At 49.3% G+C, this 18,997-nt stretch overlaps 1 protein-coding gene across 9 annotated transcripts in view; it reads right to left on the minus strand.

Annotated features, from left to right (window-relative positions):
- Nucleotides 1-18,997, minus strand: part of LOC125450099 (integrin alpha-X-like) — an 89,860-nt gene that overhangs the window by 55,635 nt on the left and 15,228 nt on the right. For 4 of the 9 annotated variants that reach the window (XM_048526071.2, XM_048526072.2, XM_059643119.1 and 1 more), the window contains 5 exons: nucleotides 13,380-13,486; nucleotides 12,171-12,244; nucleotides 7,655-7,769; nucleotides 4,906-5,036; nucleotides 548-693 (listed from right to left, as the gene is read on the minus strand). In XM_048526071.2, the coding sequence (XP_048382028.1) occupies nucleotides 548-693; nucleotides 4,906-5,036; nucleotides 7,655-7,769; nucleotides 12,171-12,244; nucleotides 13,380-13,486 (573 nt within the window). The remainder of the gene's footprint in view (nucleotides 1-547; nucleotides 694-4,905; nucleotides 5,037-7,654; nucleotides 7,770-12,170; nucleotides 12,245-13,379; nucleotides 13,487-18,997) is intronic. The other 5 variants (XM_059643122.1, XM_059643121.1, XM_048526074.2 and 2 more) reach the window with 2 other exon arrangements.

An 18,997-nucleotide genomic window follows, 5' to 3' on the forward strand; every position in this document is an offset into this window, starting at 1 on the left:
GTCAAGAATTCCAATGATTGTCCCATTGCAACTTTGGAATGCTCAGAGTCAAGCTGCCCCAACCAGTCTTTCTGGCTGAACTATGTGCCCATCACAGCTCTTCACCACATTCGCAAATCATTTCAAGACTCTTGCCCCTGTAACCTCCATCTGTGTCCTCCTACAGGTCTGTAACCGATCGCCCTCAATCTGTGTTCCCTTCTGGGTGTCTCACCGATTGCCCTCAATCTTTGGCCTCCTCTGGGTCTGTGAGTCATCAATCACCCTCAATTCGTGTCACCTTCTCGGTCTATAACTGATCGCTATCAATCTGTATCCCCAGCTCTAGGACTCTCACCAATTTCCCTCAATCTGTGTCCCCCTCTAGGCTGTAACCGATCGCCATTAATCTGTGTTCCCCTCTGGGTCTCCCACTGATTGGCTTCAATCTGTACAAACTAGAAAACCTCCTGCTTCTGTGAAGATTGTGCGGCGGAACCCTTTGGGACCCCATTCCAGGTTGCCGGCTACACCCAGGACAGAGCCAGTGCTGGACGTGTGTACTTACACTAGCTGTTTGATCGCTGTGGGTGTGTACGTGTCACCTTTAATCTGACGGATCCGCCTCACAAGCGTCTCATTCCGGCTCGACAGCTCGTATTCTTCAAAATTAAACTCCTTCTTCACCAGGTCTGAGAACTGCATGACCGCAAACTACACACAGGGCAGTCGGGCAAGGATATCAGAGTGGGTGCCAGGGATGGATACATGCAGTGGAGTGGGGGACGGACACAGAGAGGGGAATTGGGGAAAGATACACGCAGGGGAGTCGGGGATGGATAGAAACGGGAGTTGGAGAAGGCCACGCAAAGGGAGCGGACAGAGAGTGAGAGGGAGAGACGGGGGGAGGACAGGGGTCAGTGAGACTGACAATATACCGTGTACACACCCCAGAAACAACACACTGGCGAATAAACAACCACCCCCAGAAAATACACGGGAATACTTTCACACACGTTACCCCCACCACAGTAGGACCCACACACCCTGTAGCCTCCTCCAGCCCCTACACCCCCCACCCAAACTCTGTAACATCCTCCATTCCCTATGTGACTACCACGTACTCCTGTGTCAGTGGGATGGCGCCAAGCGAGGGTCGACGCCGAGGGAGTACCACACTGTCCGAGAGTCAGTACTGAGGGGGCTCGACACTATTGGGCGGTCAGTGCTGAGGGAGCGCCACTCTGTTTGAGGGTCACAACTGAGTGACATTACATCATTTGTTGTCTTCAGTTCCTCAGCGAGAGGAGAACTGAGAGTGAGAAAGAAAACACAGCACATATTGCAGACTTTCGCATCTATCGTGCAACAATGCATTTCTGTCAGTTTTTGGTCTTTTGCCAGGCCACAGTAAGAGAAGGACCCAGAAAAGAAAAAATGACCAAATGCCTCTGGAAATTAAGTTTTATTTATTCTCCCTTACACCCTCAAGCTTTCGCATCCCATCCAGTCTATCAGATTCTGCCCCTCACTCCCCACACCCATTAATATCCCACACAGTCTAATCCCACTCTCACTCCCAACATTTTACTATCCCACACAGACTAATCCCATCCTCCCCCTCACACCCCACAACCTTCAATATCCCACCCAGTCAAATCCAATTCTCCCACCTCACTCCCCACACCCTTCAATATCGAACCCAGTCTAATCCAATTCTCCCACCTCACTCCTCACACCCTTCAATATCCCACCCAGTCTAATCCAATTCTCCCACCTCACTCTCCACACCCTTCAATATCCCACCCAGTCTAATCCAAAACTCCCACCTCACTCCCCACACCCTTCAATATCGAACCCAGTCTAATCCAATTCTCCCTCCTCACTCCCCACAACCTTCAATATCCCACCCAGTCTAATCCAATTCTGCCCCCTCACTCCCCACACCCTTCAATATCCCACCCAGTCTAATCCAAAACTCCCCCCTCACTCCCCACACCCTTCAATATCGAACCCAGTCTAATCCAAAACTCCCCCCTCACTCCCCACACCCTTCAATATCGAACCCAGTCTAATCCAATTCTCCCCCCTCACTCCCCACACCCTCCAATATCGAACCCAGTCTAATCCAATTCTCCCCCCTCACTCCCCACACCCTTCAATATCGAACCCAGTCTAACCCAAAACTCCCCCCTCACTCCCCACACCCTCCAATATCGAACCCAGTCTAATCCAATTCTCCCTCTCGCTGCACCTTTACTATCCCACACAGACTAATCCCATCCTCCCGCTCATGTCCTGGTCTCCAAAATATCCCACCTATTTTAATCCCACTCCCTTCCTTAACCCTTCGACATCTCACTAGTCTAATCCCGCTATTCGCCTCACTCCCCTTGCCTTTTTATATCCCGACCAGTCTAATTCCACTCTCCTCCTCACTACCCACACCCTTTAATATCCTACCCAGGCCCCAACTCCCCGCACCCTTTTACATCCCACCCTGTCTAATCTCACTCTTCCCCTCACACCCTGCAACATTTAATATCCCACCCAGTCGAATCCACACTCCTTTTCAGTCCCTGCATCATTTAATACCCCACTAAGTCTAATCCTACTCTCCCAACCTTTTAATACCACCCCCCACTGAAGGGAGGGAGTGTGGAAGGGTGAACAGTGTAATGAATGTTGGTGGTGGGAGGGAGGGACAGCGATTGGAATATTAGAGGGAGGGAGTTTGCTCCTGATAAGCAGAGAGAGTGAGCAAAGTCAGGAGGTGTGGTGTTAATGATTGATGGACAGAAGGAGGGGGCAGTAGAATGGGAGAGAATGAGTGAGGAGGGAATGTAGGTAGGTCTAGTGATTGGAACAAGGTCAGCCAAGTGAATTTCATAAAATAGGAGTTCTCTGATTGGGGCTCTTAATCTTGTCCAATCAGAGAATCCTGTCTGACAGATATAAGCAGCAGTAGCAGACAACCTGTTGACTCTGAGGAAGCTGTATCAGTCTCACGGACTCTCCACATGTAAATAAAGGGTGGCTCAGTGATATGATACCAGTCTTTGGGGAGTTATTTCAATGGGGAATGTGACAGAGCCAGATGGAATGAATGATAGTGTGTCAAGGAGAGTGATCGATGGAGGGACAGAATGTGTGAGAGAGGGTTGACGGAAATGGATGATGTCTGATTGTGTGAAGATGGAGAGGGAAAATGTGGGAAAATATAGTGAAGGGAATGCTGGACTTTGAGAGACTGTATTTAAGAATGATGGATGGAGGCAACAAGGGAGGATGGGGAGAGACAAATGGATGGAAAGAGTGATGGAACAATTGTGTTAGACAGTGATGGAGGGATGGCGTGGGAAATGGGAATAATGGAGTCAGCTAGTGACGTGAGCAAGAGAGAGGGACTGAGGAAGACAGTGAATGAGGGATTGGGCAAGGGAGAGAATGAGTGAGCGAGCAAATGAGGGGCACAGTGAGTAAGCGAGCAAGGGATGGAGCAGGCGGTCGGGGGGCGCTGGAAGGCGAGGGAGGGAGCGGGAGCAGAGGGCAAGGGAGGGAAATTATACTAATCCCTTGTGCCTGCCTTTGGTCTATATGCCTGTCCATTGCTTGCATATTCATATGATTATCCACAAGTCTCTTAAACACCCCGGTCGTATCAACCTCCATCACCACTCCTGACAGTGCATTTCGGACTCTTGGCATTCTGTGTAAAAAAAAACTGCCCCTCACATCTCTTTTGAACTTTCCTCCTTCTTATCTTAAAACATGTCCCCTGGTATTAGACACTTCAACTCTGAGAAAAAGATGCCGACCATCAACCTTATCTATGCATCACATAATTTTATAGACTTTAACGCACCACCCTGTTCCCTAGCTAACACTTCTGTCTCTGGCTGGCTGCAAAGTTCTAGAGAAGCTCAATGCAAGCTGGAGGAACAGCACCTCATTTTCCGCTTGGGGACCCTACAGTGCTCTGGACTCAATATCGAGTTCAATGAGCTTAGGTTCTAAACTCTCCCATATCCCAGCCCTCTACCCCACACATCAAGCCTTGTTACCACATAGCCTGCCATTACAGACACCCTTGTTGTCAGTCACTAACAGTTCCCATTAACAACTATTCACTCTCCCAGCCTAATTGTTATCAACTCCTTTGTCTGTTCAACTGCTCTTCTCTCTCTTTGGGCTCTATCCTATCGTTTTCTCCCAACCCCCATCCCCCTCCCCTTTCTTTCTGCTCATAAGCCAACGTTTTTCCCAGCTACCATCGGTTCTGAGAAAGGGTCACCGGACCCGAAACGAGGGAGGGAGTTGCCGATGCTGCCAGACCTGCTGAGCTTTTTCAGCAACTTTGTTCTTCTAACAAGGTGTAGAGCTGGATGAACACAGCAGGCCAAGCAGTGTCAGAGGAGCAGGAAAGCTGACGTTTCGGGCCTTCTTGTGGCATTTTAGTATGCTCCTCACAAATCTCACTGTCGTTCAATGTGCATCGATTGGGTGAATACCAATGCAAAGTACTCATCTCGCCCACATCCTCTGACTCCAAGCACAAGTTCTCTCCTTTATCCTTGAGTGGTCCTACCTTCTCCCTGGTTATCCTCTTGTTATTAATGTACACTTGGAGGCTGAAAGACAGAGGCTGAGGGAGGGAGAGAGGTTGAGGGAAGCAGAGAGGGTGAGGGAGGGACAGGGTGAAGAAGAGACAGAGGGAGGAAGGGTGAAGAAGAGAATGAGGGAGGGAAGGTGAAGGAGAGAGGGGGAGGAACGGTGAGGGGGAGAGGGAAGGAGAGAGGCAGAGGGACAAGATGAAGGGGAGTGTGAAGGAGAGAGTGAGGGACATAGCAAAGGGGAGAGAGAGAGGAGAGAGACAGTGAGGGATGGGAGTGTCAAGGAGAGAGTGAGGGAGTGCGCGGCTCTCACCTGCACATCCCGATGTCGGAAACGACGCAGCATCTGGATGATGAAATTCTTCATGACGGTGAAATCTCCATCAACAATACTCCCGGATCCATCGATCAGAAACGCCAAATCCACTCTCGCTGTGAAGCAGTCTTTGGTGGAAGGGAGAGGGAGAGAGAGAGGGGGGAGGGGAGAGCAAGAGCAAGAAGGGTGTGGGGAGGGGGAGAGCAAGAAAGGTGGAGGGGAGGGGGAAAGCGAGAAAAGTGGAGGGGAGAGAGAGAAGGGTGGAAAGGAGAGAGAGAGAAAAGGGTGGAGGGGAGAGAGAGAGAGGGGGCAGTTGGGGGGTCAGTGGAGACAGTAGGAGGGAGGTGGGGGTGGCGAGAGAGGGGTAAGGATGTGGGAGCGTGGAGAGAAGGAGAAAGAGAGAAGACGGTGGAGGAGATGAAGGGTAGAAGTGGAGAGAGGCTTGTGAAGGAGGTACAGGGAGAGAAGGAGAGAGAGAAAGTTAGAGAAAGAAGCAGAGAATGTGAAAGACGGACAGAGAAAAGGAGAGGAGTAGCAGAGGTGGACAAAGAGAGAATATCATTTGGGGTTGGGAGAGTGAGGGGCAGAGAATGTTTCAAAAAGAGAAGAATACAGAGAGTAGGGGAGAGAGGTAAAAAGAGTGAGATAGAGGAAGAGATTGGCAAAAAGCAAGACAGAGAGACAGACAGGCAGTGACAGAGGGGGCAGAGAGAGAGAGTCAGTGACAGAGGGGGCACAGAGAGAAACAGACAGTGACAGAAGTGGCAGTGAGAGACAGTGACAGAGGGGACAGAGAGAGAGAGAGAGAGAGAGAGAGAGAGAGAGTCAGTGACAGAGGGAGCACAGAGAGAAACAGACAGTGACATAAGTGGCAGTGAGAGACAGTGACAGAGGGGACAGAGAGAGAGAGAGAGAGTCAATGACAGAGGGAGCACAGAGAAAGAGACAGACAGTGACGGAGGTAGCAGAGGGAGACAGTGACAGAGGGGCCAGAGACAGAGACAGACAGTGACAGAGGGGGCAGAGAGAGAGACAGTCACAGTGGGGGCAGAGAGAGAGAGAGACAGTGAAAGAAGGACAGTGTGAGAGAGAGAGACAGTGACAGAGGAGGGCAGAGAGAGAGAGAGTCAGTGACAGAGGGGGCACAGACAGAGGGAGAGAGACAGTGACAGAGGGGGCAGTGAGAGAGAGACAGTGCCAGAGGGGGCAGTGAGAGGGCGACAGTGATAGAGGGGGCAGAGAGAGAGAGAGAGAGAGTGACAGAGGGGACAGACAGAGTGAGAGTGAAAGAGGGGGCAGTGAGAGAGAGAGTGACAGTGACAGAGGGGGCAGAGACAGAGACAGACAGTGACAGAGGGGGCAGTGAGAGAGAGAGAGTCAGTGACAGAGGGGGCAGAGAGAGAGTCAGTGACAGAGGGGGCAGAGAGAGAGTCAGTGACAGAGGGGGCACATGCAGAGAGAGAGAGAGAGAGAGAGAGAGTGACAGAGGGGGCAGAGAGAGAGAGAGAGGCCGTGACAGAGGGGGTGGTGAGAGAGAGACAGTGACAGAGGGGGCAGAAAGAGACAGTGACAGAGGGGGCAGTGACAGACAGAGAGCGTGACAGAGGGGGCAGTGAGAGAGAGACAGTGATAGAGGGGGCAGAGAGAGTCAGTGACAGAGGGGGCAGAGAGAGAGAGTGACACAGGGGACAGTGAGAGAGAGAGATAGTGATAGAGGGGCAGAGATAGACAGTGGCAGAAGGGACAGTGAGAGAGAAAGACAGTGACAATGACAGAGGGGATACAGAGAGAGAAAGAGTGAGTTACAGAGGGGGCAAAGAGAGTGAGTGTGACAGAGGGAGAGTGAAAGATGGGGCAGGGACAGAGAGAGAGAGAGAAAAAGAGAGGGAGGTGGGGGGGCAGAGATTGTGTGATAGTGACAGAGGGCAGAGACAATATGAGTGTGACAGAGCGGGTGGACAGTATGTGACAGTGATAGAGGAGGTGCAGAGAGAGCGTGAGAGTGACAGAGGGGGTAGAGAGAGATAGAGAAAGAGAGAGAGAGAAAGAGAAAGACACGGAGCAGGCAGTGAGAGTGTCGGGGGTGGGGGGTAGAAAGTGCATGAAAATGACAGAGGGAGCAGAGTGTGTGAGCATGATGGTCAGGGAAAGAAAATGCGAAGCATGAATGAGAGAAGAAAAGAAAGAGGCAGGAAGGGAGAGAGGTAGCGAGCCAAGATAGATGGAGGAGGAGAGACAGAAGGATAGAAAAAAAAGAATAGAGAGCGCGAGAAAGAAAGTGAGAGAGACAGAAGGAGTCATCTATCCTTGTTCACAATCTAAGGAGCAACCTTGGACACAAAATAAGCCAAGACAGCAGACACCAACACATCAACAACCCTCCCAATGCCCACCCGACCCCCGACCCCCCCACCCAGCTGTGACACACACACGTTTGCCTTTAGCACAGGCACCGGCACAGGGACATCTTCCGCTGTGACATGCACTCCTGTCTGTAAGTGACACCAGCGCAGTAAACCCCGACCTGCTGTGACACACACACTCATTTGTAACACAGGCACCAGCACAGGAACTCCGCTCATGATGTGACAGTGTAGAAGCAGCTTTACTCTGCAACTAACCCTGTGCTTTCCTTGTCCTGGGTGTGTTTGATGTGGACAATTTAGAGGGAGCTTTACTTTCACTTTTCTGAGCACAGCAATTACACCTCTATTTATCCCACACTATGGAGAGGTAGAGCAGTCACCTTGTGTTCTGGGAGGGTATCTTGCAACATGTTTGAGCCTGCTATTGAAGAGGTAACACACACCATTCTGGTACATGTTTGTGCCGCATTCATGGGAGAGAGTCGGTCCACATGCCTGTGAACAGAGAGGCAGGCAGCTGTAACAGCAATATGAAAAGCTCGCAAGCATAACACAATCAGTGGAAACACATTCATTTCGCTGAATCCAAGGCTCAGATGGGAATTTGAAGATCACAGAGCCACCAAGAGATTCATCCCCAAAAAGGCTACACAGCAAAACGGGAGCACCGCTCTGTCAGGGAGGGTCAGCGCTGAGGGGGCATTGCCCTGTCAGGGAGGGTCAGCACTGAGGGCACGCCGCTCTGTCAGGGAGGGTCAGCGCTGAGGGGGTGGCCACTGTCAAGGGTCAGCGCTGAAGGAGTGGGCAGTGTTGAGGATGAGAGCTGAGTGAGTGGGCACTGCCAGAGGGTCAGCGCTGAGGCAACACTGCATGGTCAGAATGGTCAGAATTAAAGCATTGCTACACTGTTGGAGGGTCAGTGCTGAGGGAGCGCCATATTGTCAGAGGGTCAGTGTTGAAGCAGTGCTGCACTGTCAGAGGGTCAGTGCTGAGGGATCATTGCACTTTCGGAGGGTCAATGCTGAGGGAGCGTTGCACTGTCGGAGGGTCAGTGCTGAGGGAACACCATCCCGTCGTATGGTCAGTGTTGAAACAGTGCTGCAATGTCAGAAGATCAGTGCTGAGGAAGCTCCATACTGTCAGTCAGCACCGTGGGTGCTCTGCACTGTCAGAGGGTCAGCAGTGGTGGAGCGAGGCAGTGTCGGAGGATCAGTTGTGGTGACACTTCCTCACTGTGATAGCCGTGTAATAAGGGCCCGCCAAATTACGTGTTCTACCAATATGCCAACTTTGAGTCCTGTGTTCAACCCATCTGTCCTTCCGAAATCTATCCTCAAACAGCCACTGGGACGCCTCCATGTGCCAGTCAGCATGAGACCAACATCCCAATTGCATTCCTTGCTCTCATTCTAGTATTCCCATCTAGGTCCTCGCAACTTCAGAGACTGACCTGTTCTCCATTTTAACCATGAGAAATAGGAGCAGAATTCGAACATTTGCCCCATTGAGACCAATTCTCTGTTCAGTCATGGCTGCTATTTTTCTCAACCCCCATTCTCCTGCCTTCTTCTTGTAACTTCTTGTTTCCTTGTTTCTTTGTTTCTAACATTTCATCCCTTTACTTATTAAGGACCTATTGATCTCAGTCTTAAATGCAGTCAATAACCTGGCCTCCATGCTTCTCCAACAATGATTTTCACAAAGTCACCACCCTTTGGCTGAAGTAATTCCTCCTCATCTCAGTTCTGAAGGGTTGTTACCTCACTCTAAGGCTGTGCCCTCAGGTCCTAGTCTCTACTACTGGTGGAAGCATTTTCTCCATGTCCACCTCTCAGTATTCTCATAGAATCATGGAATTCCTCCAGTGTCAAAGCAGCCACTTGGACCACTGAGTCCTCACTGAGCCCCCAGACAGCATCCCACCCTTATCTCAGCAACCCTACACTTCCCAGGGCTAACCTACCCAACCTACACGTCCCTGGACAATATGGGAAATTTAACATGGCCAATCCACCTAATCTACACATCTTTGGACAACAGGAGAAAACTGGAGGACCCAACAGAAACACATGCAAACACGTGGAGAATGTGCAAACTTCACACAGATATTTGCCCGAGGGTGGCATTGAACCTGAGTCTATGACACAGGCTGCACTAATCACTGAGCCACTGTGCCGCCCCCTGTCAGTTTCAGTCAGATCTCCCCTTATCCTTCTAAATTCCATTCAGTGCAGATCCAGAGTCCTCAACCAGCCCTCATATGACAAAGCCGTTCATCCTGTCTTGTCAACCTCCTACCTTCCAAGAACAGCATGTCCTCCCTTGGATACAGGGCCCAGAACTGCTCACAATATTCCAAATTTGGTCTGACCAGAGCCTTATACAGCCTCAGCAGTACATCTCTGCTTTTGTATTCTAGCCCTTTTGACATGAATGCTAACATTGCAGTTTGCCTTCCTATCAGCCAACTGAACCTGCATTTTAACCTTAAGAGAAGCCTGAACTCAGCCTCCCACATCCTTTTGTGCTTCTACTTTTCAAACCTCCTTCCCAATCAAATAACAGCCTTACCTCTGTTCTCCCTAACAGAGTGCATTACCTCACACTTCCCACATTGTATTTCATCTGCCATTTCTTTTCCCACTCTCCAAGCACATACAAGTTCTCCCCACCTCCTGAAGATGACATGTCCCTCCTCGTATCTTCGTCATCTTTTTAAAACATTTTTCTAACACTCTCTCCTGGCTTATCCTACAGCCTTGTCTATTTTACTTTGCACTTCATAGAGGAGACACATTCAGTCCCTTTCGCACCTTGATTTATTCCCCTTTCCTCATCTCTCTTTCTTCAGTGCAATTAACAAAACCCTTTATCTTTTGCACTGGGCCTCCACACACACTCCTCCCCTCAACTCCTCATTCCCATTTGTCAAAAATACCACAAGTCATTTTCCAGCTGCATTTTTTTTCTGAAGGGTCACACTACACTCAAAACGTTTAATCTGTTTGTTTATTTCTCTCTGTATCTGTATCTCTCTGTCTCTACAGATGCTGCCAGACCATAAGAACACAGGACACAGGCGCAGAAAAGTGGGCCATTCGGCCCGTCGAGTCTGGTCCAACATTCAATCATGACCGATAAGTTCCTCAACTCCATTCTCCTGCTTTCTCCCCATAACTCTTAATCCCCTTGTTAATAAAAAAACCTATCTTTCAAGGTCTTAAATGTACTCAATGACCTGGCCTCCACAGCCTTCTGTGGCAGTGAATTCCAAAAATTCAACACTTTCTGGCTGGAAAAATTTCTTCTTATCTCCGTTCTAAAAGGTCTTCCCTTTACTCTAAGGCCATGCACTTGGGTCCTAGACTCTCCTACCTAAGGAAGCAGCTTCCCAACATCCACTTTGTCCAGGCCATTCAGTATTTTGAAAGTTTCAACTAGATCCACGCCCATCCTTCTAAACTCCAACGAGTATGGTCGCACAGTGCTCAAATGTTCCTCATATATTAAGCTTTTCATTTCTGGGACCATTCTCGTGAATCTCCTCTGAACCCGCTCCAGGGCCAGTAAATCCTTCCTGAGATATGGGGCCCAAAACTGCACACAATACTCCAAATGTGGCCTTATTAGTACATCCCTGCTTTTTATGTGAGTTTTTATGGCAATTGTTGTTTTTATTTTGGATCTCCAGCATCTGCGGAGTTTTCCTTTTGTGTTGCCTTCAGTCCCTTTCTGGCACTCTCCGAGCTTGTTTTTGCCACCCTTTAATGTCTCACGGCTCTGTTTGCTGAGGATGAATGAATCTACTCTGAGGCTGACCCTTCTCGTGCCTGTAGTGATCTCTTTAAGTTTTCCCTGAGGCACCTTGTTAACTGGCTAAGGGAAATTCTGACTCAACACAGCTACTGGGTCTTGTCTCCCTCCCCCGCTCCCCTACAGTGTTTAATACTTCCTGCACTGAAGTTTACTGAGACTTCTGACCACATCAAATGCCTTGAACAAATTCAGCAATTTAGGAATTTGCCTCTGTTTTATCAGAATGACAGACAACTGATTCTGTTTGGGAGTCTGGTTGGATTAGGCCACACGTAAAACACTGCCTACCATTTGATCTCTAAATCCCTATGTTCGACCACACTTAAAAGGTCTGTGCACAGTTCAGGTCTCTACATCCCTCAGTTAGGCTACATTGGGAGCACTGTGCAAAATTCTGTCCTCTATATACCACGTTTAGGCCACATTGAGAGTCCCATGTTCAGTTCTGGTCTCTCACTGCAAGCTCTATGCACACTTCTTGTTTCTGTATCCCTTGGTTAGGCCACATTGGGAACCCTTATCACAGTCCTGATCTCCATATCCTTTAGACCATACAGGAAGCAGTCTGCACAGTTCTGGTCTCTATGTCCCTCAGACCACATTGGGAGCACTGTGCACAATTCTGGTTTCTATATCCCTCTTAAGACCATAAGACATAGGAGCAGAAATTAGGCCATTCAGCCCATTGAATCTTCTCCGTCATTTTAGACACTGTTGGGAGCACTGTACACAGTCCAGACTGGTGTCTACATTCTTTGGTTAAACACACTGGGAGCACCATGCACAGTTTTGGTCTCGAAAACCTTCAGTTAGACTCCACTGCACAGTTCTGGTCTCTAATCCTCGGTTAGACCCCAATGCGAGCACTATGCACACTTCTGGTTTCCATATCCCTCGGTTAGGCTACACTGGGAGCACCGTGCGTAAATCTGGTCTTGATATCCTTTGGTCAGACCACACTGCAGTACAGTGCACAGTTCTGATCTCCATGTCTATTGACTGGATCATGATTCCTGAGGTTTAGACGTTCCCACAGGAAGGGGCAGTCAGTAATGCGATTGTTTGGGACACAATACTCACAAGTAAGGAGGGCACTCCAACAGTCCGTGGTGCAAGGGAAAGTCCAAGAGAGATATCTCCAGCTTCAGGTGGTGCTGTGGTAGTAAAGGAATGTCAGATTAGTGGAACACAGCAATGTGGTTTGGACCCCAACATGACTGTGGGGGATACTGAGAGAGGGAGAAGGGGTGTCAATGCTGGTAGTCAGACCAGGTTGCAGAGATGTGGATGGCGGAGGGGCTAGTCAATGGCGAAGAGATTAGTTGGGTGAGACCAGGAAGGTAGGTGAATAAGGACCAGTCACTGAGGTTGGGAAACAGATCGTGTAGCAATGGGGGCAGGTGGAGGTTTATTGGGCGTGAAGGTGTGGAGAGGTGCGGTGGAAGAGCAGGCCTGAACTATCCTACCACATCTTCATGCTTTGTAAACCTCCATCCGCCTCCCTCTCCCTCAGCCAGTTTCAAGCCCCTCTGCAGCCCTTGAATCATTTGGGATTCTCTCGTAACCTGTCCAAAGGGGCATGTGGGCTTTCCATCCTGTCCCACTTGGGTCAGGTGTCCCCTGGTAAGGGGTTGGGGGAAAGCACTGCTTTTTGCAAAGGATTGGTATTTGTTTTGTTGGGGAGGGGGCACAGTGTCTGGTTAGTGGACAGTGTCCAGTTTAAGGATGGGGGGAATCCACATCTGGTTGAAGATGTAGGGAAGCAGAGGTGGGGGGAAGGGCACAGCATCTAGTTTGGGAATGGGGGGCACTGTCTCCCAGTTTTGGCATGGGCGGGTCAGTATCCTGTTGGGGATGGGGTGACACTGGCAGGTTTGGGGATGAGGAGGCAGTGCCCTGTTTCTCAACAGTGGGGAGTGGGTGTGCGGAGTCAGTGTCCCGTATGGGGATGGGGTGTGGCCAGTGTCTGGTTTAGGGATAGGTGGGCCCAGTTTTTTGATGGCGGGGCATTCAATGTCCAGTTTGAGGGTTGGGGGGAAGTATCCAATTTGGGGATGGGGCACAGTCCCCAGTTTGGGGAATGGGACAGGCAGTTTTGGAGAACAGTTTTGAAGGAATGGGGGTGGAGTACAGTGCCCAGTTTAGAGTGGGGCTCAATGCCAGTTTTCGGGAATGGGATGATTGCATGGCTTTCGGGAGGATACGAGTCCACATCCGAGAAGAATCATTCCCTGGTTTTGGAGGCGAAGGTGGTAATTTAGTTTCCCGGGGACCCCTACATTAACTCACCAACAACTGGCAGGGGATGGCACTGCCCTCCTGTGTAACTGCATTTGTAGATCCTCCCAGTTCGTGTACCTGTCTCATTCACCTCTAGCGGGGCACTGACTACAATCCTGCACCGGGACAAGAGACAGAATGTGACACCGTTACAAGAAACAACATGGGCCATGAAGGGGAAATAGAGGGAGACAGGGGAGATGAAGGAGGATGGAAGGAGCAAGAAGAGGATGGGGTGGATTTGGGAGAGAGACAGGGAATGGGGGAAGGGAGAGGAGAATGAAGGGGTGAAGTGGAGGGGGAGGGGAGGAGAAGTAGAGGAGAAAGGGATAGGAATGCAAAGATGGTGGATGGGAAGAAAGGGGGACAGGAGGGAGACTGCAGGATGGTGAAACTGGGACAGTGCAAAAGAGGGAAAGGTGTTTGATGAAGAGGATGGGAATGAAAGGAAGGGCGAAGGGAGGGGGGAGGAAAGAGATCAGGACATAGCGGGAGGGGGGAGAAGGGTAAACAGAGAAAGGGAGGAGGGGAGATTGGGAAGGGGAGAGTTTTGAGCAAACAGAGGGGAGGGCAAGAACAGGAAGAGACGGATTGACAGAAAGGTGAGGGGAAGGGGTGGGAGAAGAGGTGGCACTGGGGGCAGAGAGAGGGAAGGGAGTAGGAGAGAGGTGAGGGCATCATGGGGAGAAAGGGAGATGGAGGGGCAGAGAGAGGGAGGGGAGAGAAGAGAAGGTGGTTGCGTGTAGAGTGAGGGACAGGCAAGAAAGGAGGGGTCAGTGGGAGAGAAAAGGAGGAGAAGAGATTGGGAAAGCGGGAAAGTTGAAGTGGAGAAAAGGAGATGCAGTGAGTAGGAGAAGGGAGGGGAGAGTAGTACATAAGTATGGTTGAGGAAGGAGAGGAAGAGGACAGAAACACAGCCGACAAAACCCTCTCCACACCATGGCCAATATCCCTCTCCCTACCTGCCTCCACCACCACTCTGGCAGCATGTTTCAGACTCCTGCTATTCACTGTGTACAATATTTGCCCCTCACGTCTCTTTCGAACTTCCCCTTCTCACCTTCAATGCATGCCCCCTACACTTCAACTCTGGGAAAAAGATTCAGGCCATCAACCCTGTCTATGGATCTCCTCATTTTACTGACTTCTATCAAGGCTCCCCTCAGCCTCTGCCACTTCAGAGAAAACAACTCAGTTTTTATAACGGAGATAACAAGGTGTAGAGCTGGATGAACACAGCAGGCCAAGCAGCATCATAGGACCAGGCAAGCTGACATTTTGGGCCTTCCTTTTTTCTTCTTCTTCTTTTTTCTGAAGAAGGGTCTCGGCCCAAAATGTCAGCTTTCCTGCTCCTCTGATGCTGCTTGGCCTGCTGTGTTCATCCAGCTCGACACCTTGTTATCTCAGATTCTCCAGCATCTGCAGTTCCTACTGTCTCTGAACCAGTTTTTACAGACTTGCCTTACTGCTCATACCCTCTAATCCAGGCAGTATCCTGGTAAACCGCTTCTGCAGCATCTCCAAAACCTCCACATCCTTCCTGTTATGTGGTGACCAGAAACAAACGTAACACTCTCAATGCGGCCTAACCAAAGTTGTAGAAAGCTACAACATGACATCCTGACACTAGTACTCAATTCCCCAGCCAATAAAATCAGGCATGCCAGGTGCATTCTTGACTACCCTGTTTACTTGTGTGGCCACTTTCAGGGAGCTATGGATATGGGCGCCAAGATCCTTCTGTACATCAATGCCGTTCAGGATCTTGCCATTAACTGTGCATTTTTCCCTAACATTTGATCTCTCAAAAAGCAGCACCTCACACTTACCTGGATTAAACTCCATCTGCCATTTCTCCACCCATATCTGCATCTGATCGATATCCCACTGAATCCTTTGACAACCTTCTACACTATCCACAACTCTACTGATCTTTGTACTGTCTGCACACTTACTAACTCATGTATCTACATTTTCATTCAAGTCATTCAGATATATTACAACAGCAGTGCGGATTCCTGCAAACTACGACAAGGTCACGGACCTCCAGTCTGAAGAAAACACCCTTTCACCACTGCACTCTGTCTTCTATGGGAAAACTAATTCTGAACCCAAGTGGCCGAGGCATCTTGGATCCCATGCAGCTTCATCTTCTTAAGGAGCCTATCATGAGGGACCTTGTCGAAAGCCTTACTAATATCCACATAAACAACATCTAGCTCTAGCGTCATTGATCACCTTTGTGTCACCTTTTTGAAAAACTCAACTAAATTAGTAAGCCATGTTGACCGTCCCTAATTAGACCATACAATGATTTTGGTTAAGGCCCCAGCAATGTCCTCTCTTGCCTCTCTCAATACCCTAGGGTAGATGCCATTGGGTCTGCGGACGTCCGTACCATAATGCTCTTCAAGAGACCCAACATCTTTCTCCATCTCAAAATCCCCAAGCATATTAGTTTGTTCCTCTCAAATCTCACTATCATAGATCACAGAATCTCTGCAGTGTGGAAACAGGCCCTTCGGCCCAACAAGTCCACACCCGACTCACAGAGCATCCCATCCAGACCCATCCACCTAACCTACACATCCCTGAACACAATGGGCAATTTAGCATGGCCAATCCCCCTAACCTGCACATCTTTGGACTATGGGAGGAAACTGGAGCACCCAGAGGAAACCCACGTAGACACGAGGAGAATATGCAAACTCCATATAGACAATCTCCCGAGGGTGGAATCAAACCCAGGTCCCTGGCGTTGTGCCGCAACAGTGCTAACCACTGGGCCTCCATGCTGTTGCAAAAGGGGAGTCAGCAGGATTCAAACCTATGCAGGGAAACCCCGCAGGATTGCAGACCCATTGCCTTAACCCACTCGGCCATAACTACAGGTCCCAATCTTATCTTCCCATTACTATCTTCCATACCCTTCTCCTGGGAGGATACCAATGCAAAACACTCATTTAGGATCTCACCTACATCCGTTGCCTCCGAGCACAAGTTCCCTAATGTATCCTTGATTGGTCCTACCTTCTTTCTAGTTATCCTCTTGTTTTTAATGTATTCATAGCATCCCTTAGGATTATCTTTAATCCTCCTTGCCAAGGTCATTTCATGGCCTCTTCTTGTTCTTCTAATTCCCTGCTTGAGTTATTTCCTGCTTTCTTTATGCTCCTCAGGGACCCTGTCCAATTTTAGCTTCCTAAACCTTATACATGCTTATTTTCTCCTCTGGACAAAATTCACAACCTCCCCTGTTATCCAAGGGTCCCTTACCTTGCAATCCCTGTCCTTCCATCTTACTGGAACATGCTAGTCCTCAACTCAGATCAGGAGGTTTTTAAACAACTTCCACATGTCAAATTGGGGCTTGCCCAATAACAGCACCTCCCAATTACCACTCCTTCGCTCCTGCCTAACACTGACATAATTTGCTCTCTCCGAGTACTCTCCCACAAGGTCCTGACTTATTCAGTGCTATCTTAAAACTTAAGGTGTTGTGATCACTGTTTCCAAAACACACTCCCACTGAAAGGATAGTCACCTGGCCAGGCTCATTAGTCAACTCACGGTCCAATATGGTCCCTCCTCTCAGTGGACTATCCACATACTGTTTCAAGAAGCCTACTTGGATGCATTGACAAATTCTAACCCATCTAAGCCTCTTGCTCTAAGAGAGTCCTAGTCAATATTGGGTAAGTTAAAGTCATCCACTGTGACAAACCTTTTGTTATTGCATCCTACCATAATCTGCTGACATATTTGTTTCTCAATCTCTCGGTGGCTGCTGGAGCACTGTCAGAGTGATTGCATCTTTCTTATTTTTGCGCTCTACCCATACTGCCTCAGTGAGTGAGCCCTGCACCATGTGCAGATGTGACATTCTCCCTGATTAGTGATGCAACTCCTCCACTTCTTTTACCTTCCCCGCTACCTTGTCGAAAACAACAAAACTCTGGAAAGTTGAGCAGCCAGTACTTGTCCGTCTCTCAACCAAGTCTCCGTAATGACCACAGCATCACAGTCCCATGTACTGATCGAGGCTCTAAGCTCATCTGCTTTAACTACAATGCTCCTTGCACTAAAATAAAGACACTCCAGCCATAAGCACCATCGCGTTCATTTACCTGTCTCTGCCTGTCCTTCCTTTCTGATTTACGGATCCTAACATCTACCTTCCCCCTCAATCCCTCCACTTGCTGACCTGTTGCTCTGGTTCACAAATGTCTCCTCATCAGATTTAAAAGTGTGAAGTGATTCATTTTGGAAGGTCAAATTTGAATGCAGAATACAGGATTGATGGCAGGATTCTCAGCAGTGTGGAGGAAGAGAGAGATCTTGGGGAGAACATCCATAGATCCCTCAAAGTTGCAACACAAGTTGATAGGGTTGTAAAGAAGGCAAAAGATGTGTTGGCTTTCATTGGCAGGGAACTGAATTTGCGAGTTGCGAGGTTATGCTGCAGCTCTATCAAACTCTAGTTAGACCACAACTGGAATATTGTGTTCAGTTCTGGTCACCTCATTATAGGAAAGGTATGGAAGCTTTAAAGAGGGTGCAGAGGAGATTTACCTGGATGCTGCCTGGACTGGAGGGCAGGTCTTTTGAAGCAAGGTTGAGGGAACTAGGGTGTTTTTCATTGGAAAGAAGAAGGATCAGAGGTGACTTGTGGGAGGTGTACAAGATGATGAGACGCATAGAAAGAGTGGATAGTCAGAAACTTTTTTCCAGGGCGGAAATGACTAATACAAGGGGTCATAATTTTAAGGTGACTGGAGGAAGGTATGGGGAGATGACAGAGGTGGGTTCTTCACACAGAGAGTGATGGGCGTGTGGAATGCGCTGCGGTAGTGGTAGTGGAGCCAGATACTTTAGAGACTTTTAAGTGACTCTTGGTTGGGTACATGGAGCATAGTAAAATGTAGGGTATGCAGGGTAGATTGATCTTAGTAGGATAATAGGTGAGTACAACATCTTGGGCCAAAGGGCCTGTACTGTGCTGTACTATTCTACGTTCTAAACCCTGCCAAGTTGCACTAACAAACCTCCCTGCAAAGAGGTTGCTATCAGTCAATCCCCCCTCTCTCAGGAAGATATCCATACACTGACTGGAATCTCACAATCCCCTCCCTCTCTTAGGGCGATATCTGTACACTGACCGGCATCTCTCAGTCCCCTCTCGCTCTCAGGGAGATATCTGTACACTGACTGGTGTCTCTCAGTACCCCCCCACCCCCACTCTCTCTCAGGGAGATATCTGTACACTGACTGGTGTCTCTCAGTGCCCCTCTCTCTCTCTCTCTCTCTCTCTCTCTCTCTCAGGGAGATATCTGTACACTGACTGGTGTCTCTCAGTCCCCTCTCTCTCTCTCTCAGGGATATATCTGTACACTGACTGGTGTCTCTCAGTCCCCTCTCGCTCTCAGGGAGATATCTGTACACTGACTGGTGTCTCTCATTTGTCTCTCTCTCTCAGAGAGATATCTCATACTCAGAATTCCCTAGTGTGGAACAGGCTATTCAATCCATCGGGTCCACACAGACACTCCAAGCAGCCCCCTACCATTTCCCTGGGACCATGCATTTCCCATGGCTAACCCACCTAGTCTGCACATACCCGGACACTA

This window comes from Stegostoma tigrinum, chromosome 48 (genome assembly GCF_030684315.1).
Source record: "Stegostoma tigrinum isolate sSteTig4 chromosome 48, sSteTig4.hap1, whole genome shotgun sequence".
Classification (NCBI taxonomy): domain Eukaryota; kingdom Metazoa; phylum Chordata; class Chondrichthyes; order Orectolobiformes; family Stegostomatidae; genus Stegostoma; species Stegostoma tigrinum.